Genomic DNA, 21902 nt, shown 5'->3' on the forward strand with positions numbered 1-21902 from the left:
TTCTAAATACAAGTCTTTTTAGATATTAAGAAGGACTACACATATGGATATAGACGCATTTTAGAGTACAGATTTATTCATTTTGTTCCGTATGTAGTCCATAATTAAAATCTTTAAAAGATTCAGGAACGGAGGTTGTATGAATCTTCTTTTCGCTATATTAGTCTCCTCATTAATCTGACGTGTGCGTACAAAATACCATGGCTCTGACTCTATGATCAAAGTTGCGAAGATCTCCGTGACGAATGCATAGTCAATACAGGGCCAGATCTGAATCATCATAAATAAACGTCCACTGCACATAATTAATAATTTGTTTACATACAGACATACTGTACACTTTAAGCATACATTCTGCTCGTGTTTCATAACAATCATGTAGGACCAACTATCACGGAGGGCGTGCATGCTTTCCAGTGGAAATTTCATTTCACTTCTTTCCAGGTACACAGCCAATGCTGTACTATAATATATACACTGCTCGGAAATAATCAGGAAGACCTTTTGTTTCGTACACGTACACCACCAATCTCTCTTGTAAACATCACTGCAAGAGGTTGGAGAGCCCAGCCCTCACGCGTGTTCTTCATGAAATGACACGCAATTGTCATGCGTGTTCAGGAGAGAAAAGCTCAGGCAGTATACATGCCTCTTAGGCCTCCTCCTCGAGGGCGAACAATCTTGCCTCCACAGACACGGATAGAGTCGCAGAAATCTCTCTTCTTGAGAAACTTCTTGATATCTTCTAGTATGACCGGTGTGTTTTGGATTATCATCTTCTTGCACTGAATTACAATATGGTACGATTGAGAATGATACTACTGAAAATAGATACACTACACTTCAATAGAAGATATATTTAGATGCTTACCTTCTGTACGAAACTCTCTGTGTTGTTGCATCCTTTCAGAAGTATCTCGATTATCTTGAGCTGTCAATACCAGATCAATGGCAGGTTTAAGTTTCCTCTTTTGGCTAGTCACTCACTTTTACCACACAAAAGCTGTTAAGTAGATAGAGAGGCATCTGGGTGCCAGTGCAAATATGAAAGAAAACTGGCATTATTTATGTGCTGCATAAAAACCAAAAATGCACCTAATCCAGCACCAACACTTCCTGGCTGATAGGACTTTTAAACCGGGAGAAGCTCGACCAAGACTCATGTTCGCGAGTCTCGACTAGATTAGCATTCAGATATGGAACACCCTTGCTATCACCGGTTCTGTATCAGACCACCCTTGCCAGCATTGGCAGTTCCCAGCTAATACTCCCTCCGTCCGAAAAAAGCTTGTCCATTTGAGGGACAAGCTTTTTCGGATGGAGAGAGTAGGTTGCAAGTCAGCATTTGAAACCATAATCACCTACTCAACCCAACCCACCACTCCTTACAACTACGCTAGTTAATTGTCCGTGATATGCCATGTAGGAAATAAATTGATCAGTGAAAATAACATGCAACTGGCCACTCCCTACCATGTTCCATAACATTTCGGCATTGCATTAGTCACTAGGTTGTTGGCTCTACTTGATGTCTGAATTCCAAACTGAAGATAACCTGGACAAACAACCTAGTACTTGGGAGTGTTCGACAAGATAGGAAACTATAGATACACGATAAATCTTTCCCTGGTTTATGCTTGTACAAACAATCCCAATATGGACTGACTAGTAGTTTTCGTACTATAGAGCAGAGAGCTCCATCCTAGTGAGATAAACTACAGTATCAACATGGTGAATAATAGCAGAGAAATGAAGAGAAGAGTGACAAGGGTTGAGCTAAGTTATTCATTGCTATATCCTCTCCTAACATAAGAAAGATAAAGAAAGGGCTAATAAGCTCTTGAGAACTAGATTTCGATGTATACTCATACACCAAATGTAACTCGGGAGTTTCAGAACATAATAATTTAAAGAAATCAGACACAAAGGACATAGGAACGAACATAATAGTTCAAAAGGAAGAAATCGTATAAAGAATACCTCCATCTCAGGGTCTTCAAGACCAGCACGAATCTCATCAACAACCTCATGGCAAAGGGTGCAAGCATGTTCATGTCCTGGGAGGCGAATGTATGTAACTTCCTCACAAAGACTTGCTGATACGCAAAATTCTTCAGGGCTTAGAGAATCAATTTGTTCGAAGAACAGTGCTGCATAATAATCAACCAACTTTGTACACTGCCATGTAAAAATCAAGAGCACATTGAAATACGAAATGCTTGATTTAGAACATAGGTATAAGTACAATAACTATTTAAGAAATAGAGCATTCGATTTTACTTTTAAGTTAAAAAATACCTCTAACTTAAGTGAATGAAATTTCAAACAAGCTTGGTGAAGAGTATCTATAATTTCGATCCGTGTCTCATTCTCCTTCAAATAGAAGAGGGTTTCTGTGGCAAACTGCTCACAAAGTTGGCATAGTTGTGGACTTCCCTTTGTTGTAAGAGATACCGTGTTCTCATTTAATCTCTTTTCGACAACTACAACAAAATCAAATAAATAAGACATAAAAACTGATTCAAACAAGGATGAATATCCAAGTATTTGAAAACAAAATTCAAAAATATATTTGAAAATGTAGACAACAAGCAAACAAACAAAATTCTGAAAACAATAGTATGTAACAAGGTCATGTGTATTACTCATATATTATATTACACCCTAAACCCTAAGAACCAGTGACACAAAGATCTCGGTTAAGTAGGTCTCCGATGTGTAGAAGATTGATAGAAGATTATCGGTAATCATCAGCATGCTATGAGCCTGACTTTATCCTGGCATAATTAACAAGATTGGAACATATAAAAGTATTTGAAGTAGTAATCAGTGACAATTGTCTGTTGGTGAGTCCATGAGTGGATATACAGAAATTAGAGGGGCGAGGGAAAAAGATAGGCATTGATTAGTTTCTTTACATAGAGATAAGAGAGATAAAGGATTTGGGAATGGAGATCCCTCCTCATTCAACTTTATATTAATGTTTGAATAACAGATGCTCCTCACATTCAGATAAACAGATATAAAACCTTATACCTTCCATTCTCCTTCCTGAGAAGTGGACGGTTTCCGAATTAATTTTCAAGCCTGGAAGGATACAGGTACTTCCACTAGACTTGGGTCCAGACCAGTTCGCAACCAAATGAATATAGTGATAATTTTAGTTCCTACTTCTGGCTGGACCTCAAATATCCATGGGAGGATAACATAATCCTTGCATCTCAAACAGGGCCTAACATAGCATCATCATGTGCACTATTTTATGAATATCGATCTGGGAGTTCTAGTCACGATTTTGTGTTACCTTCAGTATATAATCTCGTATTACCATAATAGAAGGAAAATTCTACTCAGAAAAACAAAACAGCCGTTAGAAAATAAATCTTGTATTGCTTGCTTACAACTGGATGCAGGATCGAGGTTAAACGGCCACATACCAGTATGGTCCAAGGCCAAGATTCTACTGCCCAAAAGGACAACGCCAGTGATGAACAAAGCAAAAAGTCTTGAGCCCATTTTGTCTGTTAATAAAGAGATGGACAAGCAATTAAATGTAACAACTGCTCCCTCTGTCCCATAATATAAGAAAGTTTTTGACACTAGTGTAGTGTCAAAAACGCTCTTATATTATGGGACGGAGGGAGTATACAAAAGAGAGAAGTATATACATAATAACATCAAAATTTTGCTAATTCTTAAAAGATGATTCAAGGTTAACTGAGGTAAATCTACAGATAATTAATTTCCCTTCATATACAAATCTGAAAAAAGGTCTCAGTTCCATCTTCCTTCTTGTATGTATCACATGCTACATTTTAGTTCCTTACAAAAAAACATGCATCCAGTCTAGCATGTGTAGAACTTGAACCAAAACATTCTAACAGTTCGAAAGGAAAGCACTACATTAAATAAACGGAATATGGCTGTATGCTCCAAAATCTAGATAAGACTTATGTGCTAGTTCACCATCGCCAAGGCACCAGCTGTTCCCCTTTCTGCATTCTTCTAAGAAGATACTCAGAATGCAGAGAAACTAACCCAATGGTATGGACAAACAGTAAATTTGATTTGCAGAACTAATGGTGAGCAAAGGTGACATATAAACTCCTCAAATCCTTTTGAAAAGGTTTTTTTTTTTTGCACAAGTACTTCCTCTGAAGTTGGACTTAACATTAAGAACCAGGAATAACAATTCAATTACTCCTTCCGATCCATATTAATTGTCGCTGTTTAGTGCAAACTGTGTACTAAATCAACCACAATTAATATGGATTGGAGAGGGAGTACTATTTTCTTGAACTACTATTATTGCCTTCAAAAGAAATCAAACAGCTATGAGCCATCAAAAGATGCCAGGCTTTTCTCCACGAATTTCACATGCATCTATCGGAAACACAAGCAAACAAGTGCTAGTTGAAGATGTGGAGATAGACTAGCAGCTGGCATGATATCGCAACCCCTGAACCGGATCTACTCTTAAACAGGGTGAAATTCTTTGCGTCTACCTTAAGTTCGGATGAGGATCTTGGGCCGACCGACCAATGGGAGCGGAGGGCGGCGCGGGGCGGTGCTTCCTGTGCGGACGGCCGAGCGCCGGCCGCGGCGGAGACAAGCGGGAGCGAGAAGAGCTAGGCAGAGGCAGGGAGGAGATGTTTCGAGAACACCACGCCGTTGACTGGATTTGTTGCGGCCACTAGGGCATCTGTTATTTTCTGATTTTCCACGCTTTATTAAATCCAAAAGGTTAAAAAATAGTATTTATACTCTACGCTTTTAATAAATTTTATAAAAAGTACCAGTGTTAAAACGTCCCATTTGACAAAAATATGTTCTGTTTGTTATTTCAAAACTATTTCTACCAGAAAATGTTCATCACATATAAAATGTTCACACAATTCATGGAATTGTTCAAATATGTACCATCTAAAGTATTTCATTTTCTCCCTAATTTTAGCCCCACTAGCTCCGTACATATTGCGTGTGTTGTTGATGTGAGGTTACGAGTAGACCCTTTGCGCTCTTAGCTACAATGTCACATCTAAATATTGTGGGTGGGCCACACGAAAGTCCCACCAGCTCGGAGCCTATCACACGAGGCCTTAATGCTTCGGCGGTGGGATTCCCTTGCGCTGCCTATGATGGTTGCGTGATGGGGTCTACAACACAGCCACCGCAATGTTGGCGTCCATAGCGAAGGGTTGTTTTCTTAATGATATTAGCGTGATGGCAGACTCGAGGGAAAGCATGAGAACACTCCATCCCACGTGAGAGATGGACTATGTTAGGTACAATGAAGAAAGTGGCGTGTTGATATAGACGAGGGTGATGACAACAAATCATGATGGTTATGGAGGCGATGGAGATTAAAGTACTTTTTTTCTCAATTGATTACACATAGCACGGTGAGCTTTCTAAAATACAACTAGTAAAATATATATATATATGATTGCGGTGACACCATGACCTCATGCTATCATTCGAGGTGTTCGTCTAGGTTGCTCATGGAGTCTTCAAGGTGCAACTGGAGTAGCGTTGGACGCTGTCAGGAGCATGAGCCTACAGGGTATAATGTATGTCAACGTCAACATCTCCTAGTCGGCTTCTTCTCAGGTCCATCCTGATTCTACCGTCTACTAGTCGAATTCCTTTAGGCACCATGGCGGAGGGTATGTTGATCTTGATTACCCTGAAGTCATGATCGGGCTTTATGAGATGTCTACTTTAGTTGTGACTTGGCTTTGATACCCTATGTTACGCCTTCTCGCAATTCATGGCTAGAAGGTGGGCAACATGAGCCATTTATTTTTGTAGTTGTGGTGTGGATAATGAGCTCTAGGGAGTTCGTTTCAAAAGAAATTAAATGTATATTTAAAAGTTCTAAAAATATGATCCCTTTTCTAGAAATACATACACATCCTTTTCAATTATATGTAAAGTTTCATCATCAAATTCTATGTAGGCTACACAAAAGGACAAATATATTGCCTAAATACAACGAAGAAAAAACCTATTTTAATCTATGTATTTGTCTTTTTTCATATAGCATGTGTGCTTATATGTTCTTGAAATTTTGTACATGTATATACTACAAATATATGCTTATGTTATACTTATATTTTTTCAGATTTTTTGAGGTGTGGAAATATCATTTTATGAAAAAACATTTAAAGGGCTTTGTGGCGCTCGGCCTCCATATCCACTTCTCGCATATTTTTTCTCAAAGAAAATCCAATACGCACCCCAAGTACCCCATTTCTTCTGCCGCTTCCGTCCAGCCCAAAAAGACTATCAAGCCCAGCCCAACCCAAACCCAACCCAAGCCCTGACACCGCACTCTCCGACCGAACCCAGATCTGCGGGCGAGCACCATCCACAGAGTCCGCTGGCGCGGCCGCACACGAGCCGCGACCCGCCGACCCACGCCGAGTGCCGGACAACGCGTCGCCGGTCCCATCCGTCAGCGAAGCACACATCACAAGCCAAGCCAGCCGTCATCGACCGAGCCCACTCCGACCGACCCCACAGCGAGCCCAGAAGAGGCGCAGCACAGCACACTCCTCCGGCACCGAGCCCTCCGCCCCGCCCCGCGCCCGACCCGAAACCCCAGCCGATCGGCGGCGGCCGGCCGGCGGAGATGTCGCTGACGGAGGTCAGGATCGGCGAGGAGGTGTGGCTCACCTGCCTCTCCCACGCCCTCACCACCGAGACCGAGGAGGTCATGGGCCTCCTCCTCGGCGACGTCGTGGTTCGCCCCCCTCCCCTCCCACCTACCCGTTCCCCTCCCCTCCCCGCTCCCCCCCTCGCGAATGTCTGAGATCGCGCTGATTCCCCTCTCTCCCTGCCCGCAGTCCTCCAGCAAGGGCGGCTCCACGGCGGTGATATGGGGCGCGTCGCCGCAGATGAGGTGCGAGCGGAAGAAGGACCGCGTCGAGGTCAACCCCGAGCTGCTCGCCGCCGCGTCGGCGCAGGCCGAGATATCCTTCTTTACTTCCCCCTCTCATTTAGTTTCTTAGTATTAGTACTATTTGGTGTTGTGTGGATTGAGTTTACAGTAGGGTTTTGGGGATGTTGGCCTTAACTCTGCTAGCACGTAATGACGGCCACCATCGGGAAGACGACCCGGGTGATCGGCTGGTACCACTCGCACCCGCATATCACCGTCCTGCCTTCCCATGTAGGTAAGCAAGCCACACGAATTCCCTCGCATTGGCGGTCTATTGTGTGCCCACTGCCCAGGGCTGTGTTTCACTATGCTCAAGTGCCTTCTGTTCTGGCAACCCTGTGGTATGCATTGATTTGCCACAAACCTGTGACGTGATACTACATAGTTTTTATCTATGCAGCTTGAGAATTTACTAGCAAGTTTGTTTTGTCCTAGCCATGCTATTTTTAAATATGCAACCCTTCAATTATCCCCATTAGTGTTCGCTTGCCCATTTTGGAAAATGGATGCCAATATGTTGTGGGCTGTGGTAGCTAATCACCTATGCTTTTGTCTATTTGGGATAGGGAGTTCCATATTTAGCTATGTAGCTTTGCTCCGGAATTTCCGGTATAGCACCAACCCTATACTGTCCTGAATACAAGGGTCCATTACTGGCCACTAACCAATTGACGACAACAAAATAGAAATCTAGACAATTTGCTAGTGCATCTGCTTTTATGCTTTGCCTCTCTTATGAGATGGTGCCCATCTGCAGTGAGGCTAAACTTTGACTTTTTTTCTCCAGATGTGCGTACCCAGGCTATGTTTCAGTTGCTAGATCCAGGCTTTGTTGGGCTGATATTTTCCTGTTTTAGTGAAGATGCTCAAAAGGTAGGAAAGCTTATACTCTGTGTACACATTAAGGTTACTTCCTATCTGGGACACTTATGCATGGTTTTGTCTCGCTGAATCGTATTTTGATGTTGCCACAGGTTGGGAAAATCCAAGTGATTGCCTTCCAGTCACTTGATGGGACACAGAACACACAGCGTGCTATTGTTCCTGTTATTACCAATCCTGTCATTAACCTTGAACCATCTTGGAGTTCATCCGATAGCTCATTAGCATTGATTGAGGGCATTGAACAGGACACTGGAGATTCTAGAGCTTCAAACGGAAGCAAGGTTTATTTTGATACTGGGTGTTGTGGTATTACAGCATTTAATTCCATGACGTCTTTCCATTTTGTCTGAGGGTGTGAGGGGTGTTGATTATCACTCCATCATTGTATTCTTTCCTACGGGATGGAGCATGTTTAAAGCTGGCGCCTACTTTGCACATGCCAATGTAAGAAAAAGAGCGTTTAAACTATGTTGCTATCATTTTTGGATCAAAAAAACTTAAAACGAATGAATAAATTGAGCCTTTAGTTTAGTCTTTTGATTAGAGTAGAGGTTGCGGGAGAGCAGAGCATACTGCCATACAATAAAAGATATTCAGGAAAACAAATCCATTTGTTATTTATGTTAACGGCCTAGGTGGCTGTCTTAGACTGGAAAGCTTGACTACATGTTCACTAAATGTTAACCCTCAAAAGTGGGCACGCCTATGATGTGAAGCATCTTTTGATTTCACATCAAGAGTCCATGATGATGGACATAAAAAGAAGTCAAGCTATGCATCACCATCCAACCCAAGTAATGGTTGAACAGTAAATAGGCTAACGGAGTATTCCACAAATGTGGGATAAATTGATTGCAATCGCCTATTTTGCCTAAAAAGTTTAGTTCAGCGGGTTAACCAAAGGTGCATTGTGAGTATTGTAGACTTTGGGCCCAGTTTTTGGCAAGCAGCATGTGATGCTGGATGCTGAATCTCTAAAATTCTAGTGGTTTGAGCACTTTTTATGATCTGAAATAATGGGTCAACTATTTAACAATGTGTTTTGGCAAGAAAAAATAGTAAGCATGAACTATGACAACTATTTCATTGGGTATTAGTATATATAAATGGTGCTCGACAGGTGGAGGGGAGCCAGTAAGTAACATGTCATATGAAACAATTTTGTAATAAAGAAATTTCAGGATAATTTCAGAATTTTTCATTGAAGTCGCAGCAGTTTAATGTGTAGCTGGCTTTGGAAGCGAATATGAAACAACCCAGTAGAGACATTATGTTCAGGGAGCTTTTGTCTTGATGAATTATTTAATTGTATAGATATGGTATTTGGTTCTGATGTTAAAACTGACACCTGCTGATCAGCAAAGCCCCATAATTTCCTCAACGTTTGTGCTCAGAAGTTTCAGGTTGATGCTTTCCGACTTGAATGTGCAGGTCTAGATATATTGCAACCAAATGATGAGTAGATATCTATACTAATGTTTTTTTAAACGTGGTAACAAACTGCCAGATAGATCAGAAATTCAGAACAATGAAGCACACTTAACTGTTTCTACATTTTGTTTGGACGAGCCCATCCCCTGATTTACCAGTTGGGAGCATACTTTGTCTCTGTTGTTAATTGCTTATGTAAAAGTTGCTTGGTTTATGCTGCTCCGTTGAATTTTTGTAGCTTCTAAGTACCAATTCAGGGTAACTTGCGCTAGGAGCCATAGTTAATCAGTGCACTATTCTGTGGGTTTGTACTTACCAGTACATTATCAAATTATTTATGCATGTACTTATGTTTTTAGGTCTGGGGAAGATCTCAGGATATGGATCTGTATCCTTCTTTGGACACAAATCATTCGGCAAGACATCTACCAATAGAAAACGCTATTGTTCCTTTCGAACCGGAAAACAGTGCTGGGCCCTCTATTGATCAAGATGGTTCAGATCTGTCCCCAAGCATACAGGAGGCTTTGCACCGGTCAACCATGGACATAAGGTATATGAATTTCCTGCACAAAATCTTTTATTTATTAAGCAAACTGTATATATAGTTTCCAGAAATCTTAAGCACTGTATGTTAGCCTTTACTCTTTTTTTGCCCTTGATAACTTTTTCAGCAGTTCAAAATATTTTCGGACAAGATATGTTATCTGAACCTAGGAGTTCTTCCTGGAATGTTTGTCTATCAGCTAGTATGATGGCATATTAATATCTTTCTCAGGGTGCTAGAGTCACATACTCTTGGGTTCCATGTTAAAACAAACTAATGGCTATATACCTTAGTAATATTAAACAAAGCTATATGGCTTATGTTTCGAGTTTTCCAATGCCATCTAATCACTTTGGCAATGTTCTTTTATGAGTAAAGCATTATTAACGCCTAAAATGTTACCAAGCAGGCTTTGTTGTCGTTAGGATGATGGGATTTGTCTGGAATTTTTTAGGATTTTGAAGTAAGCGTAATGGACTTGGATCGAATTCTCTCATATTGAAAGAGTCCCTTAGGAGGTGTTTGGCAACAGAAACATTAACGGCAACGTTAACGTAATCAGATCACACTGTTAACGGAGGTGTAATGAGATTTTTCAAAGTTTGTTTGGTTCACGTTGGCGTAAAGGTATTGCTTACCATCGCTATGTTCTTGCTCGGCCCGCCTGCTGCTCGCCGGCCACCATCGTCCCCGTAGATGGCCTGCTCTTGCTCGGCCCCAGCCGCTCAAGATCTCAAACGCCGCCGGCCACCATCATCCCTGTAGATGGCCTGCTCTTGCTTGGCCCCTGCCGCCAAGATCTCAAACGCCGCCGGCCGCCTCCGAAATCAAGCCTGCAAGCCGCTCGGATCTTGTGCGCTGCACCACTGGCTGTCCCCGAGCATGTGCGCTGCCATCCGCATCCGATCTCAAGCGCCGCCGGCTGCTCCGATTTGGAACTCTTCCTGTTCGTCAGGCAACCATGGCTGATGGCGAAGGAGTTGACTATGACCGGTTGGGCAAGGCAGTTGTTGCGAGGGAGACGAAGGGGGGCTCGAAGGGGATGGGGGAGGCGCCGGCGCCGAACTCGAAGGAGATTGGGGAGGCGGCAGCGGAAGAGCATGAAGGGGTCGTGCGGGGAGGAGGGGGCTCGTGGGGCAGGATACCGCGACCTTACCGGTGAGGGGTGGGCGGTATCGATCCATAACTGGGCCGGACCCGTTTACAGAGGGATGCGTTTACGTCGTGGAGTAAACAAACACGAGCAACGTTTTTCCTTTACGGCGTAAATAGGTGACGGGCAAATATCGCCAAAACAAACACCTCCTTAGTGTTGTCCTAAGCATGTTCTCCTATACAACTTTGTTGTGATTTACAGTTACAATCATCATTCTTAACTAGTGTATGATGTATCACATGATATGAACATCCTATGACTTGTCTTTCATCATTCTTCATGCCCTGCGGACCTGTTAAGTGCAGGATGCTGTGCTTTAACATGACGATATATTAGTTTCTAATTTACAGTTTATTGCTGATAGTGGTGCAGAGTATAAAAGGAAGGAGGTGCCACTTAAAGTATTCCCTACAAGGCATCTGCTAAAGCTGGACACTACGTTGAGTTCGTACTGTGATATGCAGCGTGTCCTTTTTGAAGAGGAACAATCAGCATATAACCAAGCCATGCTTCAGAATATTTGGTAATTCAAGTTCCTTAATGAAAATGTAATATCAGGATGCTTTGTCTCACCGTAAAGGTTGCACTTGTTTTGTTCGTTTGTGCAGTGATGGGAAGATGCACCCACTTACATCTATGCACCATACCTCCACATATAATGCTTCTCTATGCAAACTGATGGAATACTGGTGAGCGCAAAATCTTCTTTTTCTTCTTCTGCTTATCCAAATACAGTGACTGCTCATAGTGTGTAATCGGCTGCTAACATATCGTGCTTGTGCTGTCTTAGCTTGAGCCCTGCTATAACTGTGCTTCAGGACCGTGTGAAAGAAAACGAACTTCGGGTGAGTGGACTAGATTTCATTGTATGGCGCTGTTTGGTCGTTCCAGGACTAATGGCTATTTGCTCATTGCAAACAGTTAGCTATGCTAGTGGAGGAGGCTAAACAACTGGAGGCCGAGCAGAGCACGAAAACTGGCTCTCCTCGCCGTGCGATGCCCGGAGGGACTACCAGTGGCATCACTTCGCCAAGGGGCCAGGACAAGTACCCTTCCGGCAGACAAGGGGGCCCTATAAGCCCTAGCAGCAGCGGCCGGAGGAAGGCTCCTTGACTCGGACCTTGCTCGCCATTATGTCATGATGGATAGTCCGATTCTGGGCCCTGCCTGATGCTTTCTGGAACCCCAAACCTGTCCCTTCGCGCGAGGGGTGAAGTCGCAATGCAAATGTACATACGCATCTCCTTTCAGCGCCTGGCCCGCCGTCCTTCTGTGGAAGTAACCAACCAACAGTGGTTCCCTTTTGCTTTGTGTTGTCCTTGCGCCAAATCCTTTTGCCTGGTTGCGCTGAGCTTGTAATGTGTACTCACTGACGCGACGAGTCTCGGGGCAGTGGTTGCGCTGAGCTTGTAATGTGTACTCACTGGCGCGACGAGTCTCGGGCAGGCTTTCTAGTTGGAAGAAACTCTTGTACCAATCCTGTTGTCGAAATGTTCAGGGGAAGCCTCGCTTGCCTAAGTGCTCTCGCCCTGCGGTGGTCTCTAATGTTAACAGCCGTACAAGGACGATGGGACTCGGGCGAGCCCCGGAGGCCGTCCGGCAGCGGTGACAACTTGTCCCACTCTAACTGCTGCACTGTTTTTTGAGCTTTTCGTAACGAAAGTGAGAGATTTGGAAGCAACATGACAAGGGCCATGCAACCACTCCCACTGTTGCTGGATGGAGGCGTGATGTGCAGTCCCGCGTCCATACACGAACGATCGACCTCGACACATGACCAAAGCACGCGCCGGAGCCGACACCGGCTCCCATCGAAGCCACGCCGGATCGTCGCGTCTCTGTACGAGTTCGGAGCCGTGTCGTACGGGCTCGCCAAGGTACGTGAAGCCGTACACGCCACCCTCCGTCCGGTGACTCTCTAGGCCCTGACGAGCCGCTGCGTGCGGAGCAAACGCTCAGGCTGGACTCTGGCATGGGAAACCGCGGCGAAGTCGCCCCCGGGCCGTTGCGCGTCCTTGTTTGAATTGAACCCGTCGTCGCCGCGTGCTGTCACTGACGGAAACGGAAGGGCCTGGCCGCGAGTTGCTGCTTGAATATGAACGAGTGATGGTAGCCAGACACCGACGGATGACCAGAGTAGATTATCACCGTGCCATGCATGAACCGGCCGGCGGCCATATCCTATCCGTTTGGGTTTTCATCCCTCCCGGGGTGAGAGTCAGACCTACGTCCACATCCCTTTCGGTTTCCCCTCCTGCTCCAATAAATTTCCTCGCGATCGTTTCCTGCCCGCGTTGATTGCGTCGGCGCCCCAGCGCACGCGCACGCCAAGTTTTACCACCACGGCCGGGCGGCTGGCCACACGCGACGCGTAGACATAGACACGGGCAGGCAATCAGGCGCCGCTCCTCTTCTCCTGCAGCGCGCGCGGCACAGGGAAAGGAAGGGCGGCGAGCGATGGCGGGGCTGCAGCGGTCCAGCGGCACGTTCCGGCGGTCGGGGTCGTCGGGGATGGTGTGGGACGGCGACAGCCACCTGTCCGGGGAGATCAAGCCCGTGCGGGTCGAGCGGAGCCGCTCCACGGGCCACGCCGGGTACAGGGCGTCCGCCGGCCGCGTCTCGCCGGCGCTCGACCCGCCCTCGCCCCGCGTCGCCGTCTGCGGCTTCTGCGCCTGCTTCCGCGGCGGCAAGTCAAAGGCGGCCAAGAAGAGCAACGGCGGCAAGGCAAAGGCGGCCAAGCCCAAGGCTCGAACGGCCGCCGGTTCACCACCGAGACCGAAGGCGAGGCGAGCCAGTGGCTGATCCGTCTCTACTCTACGTCCCTGCAGCCCGTACGTACATACATATTGTATAAACCTCGGTAGTTTCTTCCCTGCTCTCGTGTTACCGATGATTTGTCCCATGTATACATATCGAGTAGTAGGCGCACGGATTTAGTACGATCCATGTATAGAGGGTAGCTTAGAACCGTGAGCGGTGTGTCTCATCATCACTCGATTGTACAGAGTGTTCTCTTCCATTTTGCTATGTGAATATGTGATCAGATATTTGTAGGACAGCATATGATTATTAGTACAACTTTTATTACTTAGCGTGCTGTGCATGTTCTGTCCTGCACTTTTCCATCTTCCAGTACAGCAGCGACCTATACAAATGTCCCTTTTTTTCTTATCAGTAGGCTAAAGTGCCTTGCATTGCATCTATGTAAGACCTTGTACAATGCAAGGTGCATAGGGGAGGTGCTTAGAGAAATAAATCATGTTTTTCTTAAGCATTAATGCCTATTTGTACAGAGTAGACGCTTATTAAGCGTCTTTTTTGTAGAAATAGGCACTGGTACTTCAAAAAAATTCGATTTATTTTTACAAACACCTTCCTAAACACCTAACATTGTACCAGGCCTGCACTGCTCAATCTCCACATCGGCTATGTTCAGAGCCAAGACTGCCCGATTTTCTGGAATATGGAATCATGGCGTTTTCTTTCTTGCTGGGCGTTGCGGAAAAGACCAATCATCTCACACTTTCCTCTGCCGCTTTCTTTGACACGCGGACATTTGTGTTTGCTGTTTCTACTTGACTTATGAGCTTCAATCTTATCGCTCGGCAGAATAGTTCTGGCATAAATTGAAAATATGTGAGGACAAATCCTACTAATTAATTTCTGCCGGTTCGGACATGCATGTTTGTGCTGTCGGAGCAACTCCAACGGGTCGACCGAAACAGACGGTGCTTTTGTCCGTTTTTTATCTGTTTGGGTTGGCCCGGCGGTCACAAACGTCCGGCACTGTGTTTGGGTTGGCGCGAGCGCCCAACGCTGGCCCGACCCATTTCATCGGCGCGCCAAAAAAAGTATTGCAAGCATTTTGAAAATAAATACATGTATTTAATTAAACATAAAAGCCGGCCACGAAGACCGGCGAAAGTCCACATTATATTAAAAACACTAAACTAGATGACGCGCTGCCCTAGGCGTCCTCGTCGGTCGCGGCGTCTGCGTCGTGATCGATGAGGTCGATCAACGTCGGCGCAGGGCCGGCCCAGGGGAACGCCGTGTTCCAGACGACGGTGATGTCGGGCTTTGCCGCTGCTGCCTGGGCCTGGCGCGCCTCCTCTTCGACCTCGCGCTCGAGCATCTGCAGGAGCTGGCGGTCCTCGGCAAGCCGAACGCGGCGTCAGTGGTTGAGGTAGGCCGCCTCCTGCTTGTCCGTCGCCCCGAGCCAGATCGGCGGAGCGCTGCGGACTACTCCGGTCCAGAAGTAGCGCTCGAGGTAGGCCGGCTCCTCCGGCTCGGCTTTGGGCAGGGACGGCGGGGCCACCGGCGGCACGACGCAGTCGCCCGCCATGGAGAGGGCCATGGCCTCCGCCATGGCAGCCTCGAAAGCCGCCTCGTCCGCCTCCCTCCACCGCTCCTCCTCCTCGCTCTCCTTGATGGCTGCCTGGTAGGCGGCCTCGGCCTCTGGTCCTCGTCGCGGACGACGAGTGCGGGCGGCGGCAGGCTGTGGTCGATGCCGCGGACGCCGCGTCGCCTCGCCTCCTCGTGCTCGATGGCGAACCATCGAGCCCAGTTGAGCGAGTCGACGGCGAAGCGCGGGTCAGCGCGCTGCTCCTCGCTCAGCAACGCCCGCCGGCACCGTACCTCCTTCGCATGGGCCCTGGCCGTCCGCGGCGCCGCCGGCACTGGGATTCTCTCCGGATCCAAATGCCAGTCGTGCGGCAACGTCACGTCCGGGTATGGCAGAGGCACGCGGTGGTGCCAGTGCCACTCGGCCTGGTGCAACGGCACGTTGATGCGCTGCCTCTGCCGGGGAGCGCGCGCCGGCGTGGGGAGGACGGGGAGGGAGGGGGAATGGCGGGCCAATGCAGGCAACCAAAGAAAGTGCACTTGCGTATTACCTAATGCAGGGACCCTAAATGCAGGCAACCAAACAACTCGCAGATGTCGCATATGAGACTGTTTTTTTAAAGGCAGACTGGGTTGAGATGTGTATGCAACGCAACTACTATTCACTATGGCAACCAAATACGCCCTTACGTATTGATTCGGCCCGCCGGAGATGCAAGCGCAACCCAACATGCTGACCCGATCTCGTCTGCCAACGCCAAGCCCTGGGTCGCCGAGCTTTTCTGGCCGCTCGAGCGCTTCATCTCCGCGGCATGACCGTCATGGACAACGCTGTCTGGGTTCTCATCCGACCTTGCCGCGCCCGGGAGTATTGGGGACACTTGGTGATGTGGATTGTGTTTTCAAAAAAATGACATGGACTGTGACATGGCAGTCAAACCTAGGTGACGTGTCAAAATTTTCGGTCAAAACTGTGCCCACGTTAGATGAAAACCACTCGAAGCGGTATGAGGGACTAAACTAATCCGGTTTGAGAAATTGAGGGACTAAGTTTTGCCGGTTTTTAATTCAGAGACCATTTCTATACTTTCGAAAGAGTATAAGGATAAAAAATATACTTATCCCAATTAAAAATGGTCAGTTGACTCAAACTCATCACTACTCTTTAGTGATTCTCGGCTGGGCTAAGCGCGCCATAGTCTAGTTTTGCCGCAACTGTGAGCGGTAGAGGTGGTGATGGGTGTTGCATGTAATATGGGTCCACAAATCTAGACGCAGGGTGTGCTCCTGGGGCGTCCTAAATGGTGTGGCATCCGAAGATGACGCGTGGACTAATCTGGGCCTAAGTAGATGATGTTAGTGTATATAGTGCCCCCACACACGTGACTCCGATGATGAGGCAACGGTGGTGGTGTTCATAGGTGGGAGCTTAATTCCGTGGTGATGTAATGGCGGTGTTTGTTCCCTCAATTTCGTTTGGGATGGTATGCTATTGCAAGTGCAAGCGGAGTTGCAACTTGGTCTCATAGTGTCAACGGTTGATGCCCCTTCACGAGCTCAAATAGGTGAAATTTTAAGTTGTCAACCGATGCGGATGCCAAAGAGAATGACACTCGAGTGTGCCCTTCTCCTCAGAGGCATTGTGAGTAGTTTGCATTCGCAACATCGTGGCCAAGAAGTTTTTTGCGTGGCTGGATCCTACCAAGAGATCTGGTGGGTTAGTCTTGTACAATTTTTGGGTGAATTCTTAATTCTTTGACAATGATCAATGCCGCAGATGATAGCGCCCACGGGTGTTGCTTCCCTCTTTAGAGGCGTTTCCTAAAATGCTCACAAGAAATAGAGTCCATTTTATTACTCTCAACAAAGTGACTGGTTCACATAACCCTCTGATTATTTTTTCAGTTCTCTTAACCCCTAATCTATTCAGTACCGTTCAAAATTCTTCTCTGATGGGTTTGCTCAGATTGTTTGCTGACATGGACGTGGTCAAAGCGGTATTTGACCAGCTAGTGGGTCCCTGGAAACCACGCCACAATTTTGAGCCTTGTTTTTCTTCCACACCGAGCTCTGAGCTGCTTCTTCCACGGCCACCACTTGTCTCCTCGTGGCCGGAAAATACCCCAAGGCCATCTAGCTTGTCCCTAAGTCCCGCCTCGTTCCCCTGTACCTCCACGTCAAGGGGATCGGCTAGAGTGTCCCCTAGAGCGTCGCCCCCGAGCTCCCTCCCTCACATCCGACCACTATTCTCTGCACTAAATTGGGCGTCGGCGAGACGCCCGAGGACTCTCTACTCAACGCTTCCAGTCCGCAGCACACTAGCCAGGATCCTAGACATCACCACGGCGGGCGCCGCTACGCCCTGTGCCTGCTGCACGTCGTCGTGCTCCGGCCAGCGCCTTGGTCGCCCACGGCCGCGCTCACCTACCTCCCATGCCTCTTCTACAGCGCAGTGAAGACACTCCGGCCAGCGCCTCGGTCATCCACACCGCGCTCACCGACCTCCCCTACATCTTCTACAGAGCAGTAAAATGAATTGCAGCGGGCAGCAAAGCTTGGCCACGATGTGCGAGGTCCTCGGAGATGCGCAACTCAAAATGGAAGGGTTGTTCTGCTTCAGGGGAGCACCACGTTGCTCGGGAAACAAAGGAGAAGAAGCAGGGGTCGCCAGAGGAAGAGATCGAGGCAGCGGGTTCTCCGTACGCCGCGGGGGTGCTCCTCCGAGGTATGGCGTTAGTGCGAGCGCTTGGTGCGGCGGCAGGAGATGGATCGTGTGCTCGGTCGCGTCAGGTTGGTGTCGTTGGTCAGCTCCTCGCCCTCGGCGTGTTCTATGGCGCATGGTCTTCTGACCCAGGCCGATGCCCGTTTTTTGCATGGCAGAGGAGATGATGTTGTCCTCCATCCCGAGCTAGACGACGAGACGCGCGCCATAGCGTGGCCTTGTGGAGATTGGATGGGCGGCTAGGCGAGAGGGAAGACAGAGACCGGCACGCTGCGCGCGGGGAAGGAGATGCGGTCAGGTGGCGGAGCTCCGAGGAGTCGCCGGCTAACGGCGGGGTCAAGGAGCCCCAACCTGACAAGGGTGCCCCACTGGTCAAATACCGCTTTGACTACCTTCACGTCAGCAAAACAAATGAGCAAACCCAACTAAGATGTTTTGTGAACGGTATAGGATAAATCAGGGGGTTAAGGGAGCAGAAAAAATGGTCAGGGTGTTATGTGAACCAGCCACTTTGTTGAGGGGAGGAAAATGGACTTTTTTCCAAGAAATATAACCGATGAACATTTTTTGTAATAAATGAGATCTTAATTCGACGATAGTGTTGTGGTTCCCCCCTTTTTAATCTTAATGAAATAAACAGAGCACCTACCATATCCATAATAAAAAAATATTTTTCATCTAACATGTGTCTCGGATAATCATCGGCAATGAATTTTGGAGTATGAAACATGTTAAATTATATTTTAGACTACGAAATATGCTAAATTTTAATTTGTACTATTTTTTTTATATTTATCACCAATTTTTACATACAATTTTTGAGTGTTTTTTTTCTATTTCATTAGAAGGGTTAACCACATGAAAATAGTGCTACATAATAATTAAATTGTTCTTTGTTATACAACTGCAATGTATATCATCGAAATATACACTTATATTGTGGTAGAAATTATATTATAGTTTGTCTCAAAAAATTATATTTATTTCTCTTGAAACGAGACATATTAAATAGAAATAAATAAATAAAAAGGATTGAATCTGATAACTTCTTCGGTTATTTTTTGCGTTTACAATGACATGGATTGTGTGTGTGTGTGTGTTGTGTATATTTTAATAACATTATAGTTCTCTACAAAAATCTGTAAAACTCATGGCCTAACAAATATCCCACTAATGATTTCTAGTGTATAATTAGAAAAATATTCTAGACACACATTGTATAAAGTGAAAGATAAGCATCATTTTTCTACCCCTTTTTTGTGTTCAAATGCGCCTTACAGGTTACCATGGTTTTACTTTTTTTTCCTTAGTTAAATGAGCCATACAAGTTACACTAGGTTGGGTTCGGTAATGTGTTAACAATGTGTGAATGTTCTGTACTTGGTATTAAAATAAGCTCTCTTACACTGACCATCGATGAACATAAAAATGTCAATGATTTCTAGTTGCCAGTAAGCACATATCCAACACCTTACCAGCCTTCTTGATCATCTTCTCCATGATCCCCTTCTCATAGAAACCATCTGGTAACTTGTGAATTTGCAGCCAAACAGACATATGCACTATCTCAATATTCTCTACACAACTAAATCCATCATATGGGTATAGCAGGACGGTCTAGAACCTGAAGATCCAGGAGCCCTGGTTCATAATCCGCTCCCAATCTCCCAAACGTGAGGCCTGAACCACGAAAAGATTGTCCTCAAGAGGTCTGAATCTCACCGGCTACACAGGATTCCATGTTGCACACATAACATGGAAGCAAGCTGCCTGATTGAAAGTCTGCCGTGTGAACTCTCGCAAGCACCATCCACCGGACTTAGGGCCTGTTTGGTTTGTATCCTCAGCAAGTTCTGCCTGGCCTGAAGTCATCCCTGGATTTGGCAAGTGGTTGTTTGGTTGCTGCCTTGGGGAAAAGAACGCTTTCCTGGCCTGGACTCGTTGGATCGCAATTAGCCTGGGCGAGAATCCAGGCATTGCAATTAGCCTGACCCAGGCAACCGAACCGGGACGCCTGGGCATGTGGCCACAGGGCTAATAGCAGCCTGGATGTATAAAAAATAAACAATAGCACCACCAAGCCGTATTGATGGGACTGTGATGCTCTACCTGGTCAGGCACAAACCAAACACACCATCCCCAGGCTAGCCTGGCCAGGCAGAAAAATTCCACCATTTCACGTCCACACTAGGCGTAGGTGAACTGCCTGGCATGACGCCCAGGACTCCGTCCAAACACGCCCTTAATCATTGATCTAGGGATCCTTTTCATCAATCACGAAGTCGTCAAATTCCTCCTATGCAAGGTCTAACTGGCCGAAGAAGTCATCGATGCCATCGACACATCCCTTTCCCGCACCTCCGCTCATTGCTGAGAAGGCGTCTGAGTTAGATGCCATCGCCTGAACAAGAACACTGTCGTGGATCGGCAGGAAGAACGAGGTAGACTTAGTGCGATCGCGGTCGCCCGAGGAGACAAACCCTAGTCGCCCCTAGGGGAAAATGTTTCATGTTGTAATGATTACGTACTCATCTATCTGTCCTATGGGACCATAAGTTTGTGGTCTCATGCTAAGCAGCTAGTGGGGCACATTCTAAATGCAACGTTTTAGAGGACGGGCTCCATATAGCTCGTTATTTGAATTTTTTTGAAATACTATTTAAAAGTTTAAAAACATCTTTTTCTAAAAATATACACAAATGTTCTCTGAGTGTCCATAATTTTTTGTTAAATAATCATTATTTGCAGGGCACACGAAAATGACAAAACTTTGGTCCAAATACAACAAAGAAAAGGCCCATCTAATCTATGTATTTGCCTTTTTTCTGTACACCTCATATGAACATGTATGTTAACGAAGTTCTTTACGTGTATATACTACAACTATATGCTTATGTGCATACTTTTTTAGGCGCGGAAAAAAATTCACTTATAAAAATAACGGGCTCCTTGGAGCTCATCCCCCAAATGCACTTTTCAGGCATACTCCTCATTGATGTCATGCACTCGTGCTATATACTGTGCTAGTTAGCCAGACAAGCAGATTATCTCAGAATTCATGCCTATGATGATCGATTTCCATAGATGGTATCATTTCATGAATTCTGTTTAACCAGTTATTGGTTGTATCCTGGATGTTATTTTTCTCTTTCACTAGAACAATGCCCGTGCGTTTCAACGAGATATAAATATTCTATTATGTTAGCTTATGATTTACCTGTCCATAAGTGTAAATAAATATTCATCAAATTCCACCTGTGATTTACCTAATATTTGATCAAAAGTGATTTACCTATCCAAAGTTGCGATTGTGTAAATAAATGTTCATTAAATTGTGCCCATGATTTACCTTATATTTTGATTAGAAATTTGGTAAGTAAACTAAAGTGAAATTGGTTCAGAAGATAAGTAAATTAATATGATTGATTATTATACCGAAAAGGTTGTGGGAACTAGCTTTAATTATTTCATGCCTAGATGGGACCCACATGACTAGTGTTAGGGGTCCACAAATAGCTTAACACACATATTGGGTACTAACCTCGTGTTTACGGGTATCAACCTATTTCCATCATATAATCAGGTGCTACCCTCATTACACTTAGTAGTGCATATGTGACGCTAACTAGGATGACATGTCGCTCGACATGTTGCTTACCAATCTCTATTTTGTTTCTCTTCAGTAAGAGATGCATGGACCGTATGAGCACGAGAGGATGATATGAGCTAGGGGAAGTGCTTGTGATTGTGGTGCCAAAGAGGGGGCACATGTGCAAAAATCAAAGATGTGAAGTAAAAGTAAAAAAAAAAAACATCAATAGTGTGACCTTCTATTATTTTGGACACAACCATGCCTTTTGAAAAACGACTTTTA

At 45.8% G+C, this 21902-nt stretch overlaps 3 protein-coding genes across 5 annotated transcripts; 2 read left to right on the forward strand and 1 right to left on the reverse strand.

The window, feature by feature from the left end:
• Positions 1–271: 271 nt before the first annotated feature.
• Positions 272–4706, reverse strand: LOC125527075 (uncharacterized). 3 transcript variants are annotated; one of them, XM_048691653.2, is made up of 7 exons: positions 4506–4706; positions 3438–3521; positions 3305–3346; positions 2299–2483; positions 1981–2178; positions 872–931; positions 272–785 (listed from the first exon to the last, which is right to left on the reverse strand). In XM_048691653.2, the coding sequence occupies exons 2-7, from the start codon at positions 3514–3516 to the stop codon at positions 633–635; spliced, it is 717 nt and encodes a 238-aa protein (XP_048547610.1). In that variant the 5' UTR covers positions 3517–3521; positions 4506–4706; the 3' UTR covers positions 272–632. The 3 variants fall into 3 exon arrangements, with proteins under 3 accessions (XP_048547610.1, XP_048547626.1, XP_048547618.1); XM_048691669.2 differs by lacking the exon at positions 3305–3346; XM_048691661.2 differs by lacking the exon at positions 3305–3346 and having other exon boundaries at positions 3402–3521.
• Positions 4707–6484: 1778 nt separating this feature from the next.
• On the forward strand, positions 6485–12480 carry LOC125527101 (uncharacterized). The gene is made up of 10 exons (XM_048691677.2): positions 6485–6745; positions 6849–6974; positions 7091–7178; positions 7731–7816; positions 7918–8109; positions 9619–9812; positions 11327–11485; positions 11571–11651; positions 11753–11807; positions 11884–12480. Exons 1-10 carry the CDS (start codon positions 6635–6637, stop codon positions 12073–12075), a joined length of 1284 nt encoding a protein of 427 aa, XP_048547634.1. The 5' UTR covers positions 6485–6634; the 3' UTR covers positions 12076–12480.
• A 624-nt stretch (positions 12481–13104) lies between these two features.
• LOC125527111 (MAPK kinase substrate protein At1g80180) lies at positions 13105–14640 on the forward strand. The gene is made up of 2 exons (XM_048691683.2): positions 13105–13793; positions 14362–14640. Exon 1 carries the CDS (start codon positions 13420–13422, stop codon positions 13762–13764), a length of 345 nt encoding a protein of 114 aa, XP_048547640.1. The 5' UTR covers positions 13105–13419; the 3' UTR covers positions 13765–13793; positions 14362–14640.
• Positions 14641–21902: the final 7262 nt, after the last annotated feature.

This window comes from Triticum urartu, chromosome 1A, assembly GCF_056163025.1.
Source record: "Triticum urartu cultivar PI428250 chromosome 1A, HENAU_Tu73, whole genome shotgun sequence".
In the NCBI taxonomy this organism is placed as follows: Eukaryota; Viridiplantae; Streptophyta; class Magnoliopsida; order Poales; family Poaceae; genus Triticum; species Triticum urartu.

What these genes read in the sequence shown, in the direction of transcription:
- LOC125527075 (XM_048691653.2), bottom strand. Translation starts at nt 3,516, where the DNA reads ATGGGCTCAAGACTTTTTGCTTTGTTCATCACTGGCGTTGTCCTTTTG. An exon ending in TTCATTCACTTAAGTTAGAG is followed by an intron (nt 2,179 to 2,298) that starts GTATTTTTTAAC and finishes TTTACATGGCAG; the next exon opens with TGTACAAAGTTGGTTGATTA. An exon ending in TTGAAGACCCTGAGATGGAG is followed by an intron (nt 932 to 1,980) that starts GTATTCTTTATA and finishes TGGTATTGACAG; the next exon opens with CTCAAGATAATCGAGATACT.
- LOC125527101 (XM_048691677.2), top strand. Translation starts at nt 6,635, where the DNA reads ATGTCGCTGACGGAGGTCAGGATCGGCGAGGAGGTGTGGCTCACCTGC. An exon ending in CGGTCAACCATGGACATAAG is followed by an intron (nt 9,813 to 11,326) that starts GTATATGAATTT and finishes TATTGCTGATAG; the next exon opens with TGGTGCAGAGTATAAAAGGA. An exon ending in TGAAAGAAAACGAACTTCGG is followed by an intron (nt 11,808 to 11,883) that starts GTGAGTGGACTA and finishes CATTGCAAACAG; the next exon opens with TTAGCTATGCTAGTGGAGGA.
- LOC125527111 (XM_048691683.2), top strand. Translation starts at nt 13,420, where the DNA reads ATGGCGGGGCTGCAGCGGTCCAGCGGCACGTTCCGGCGGTCGGGGTCG.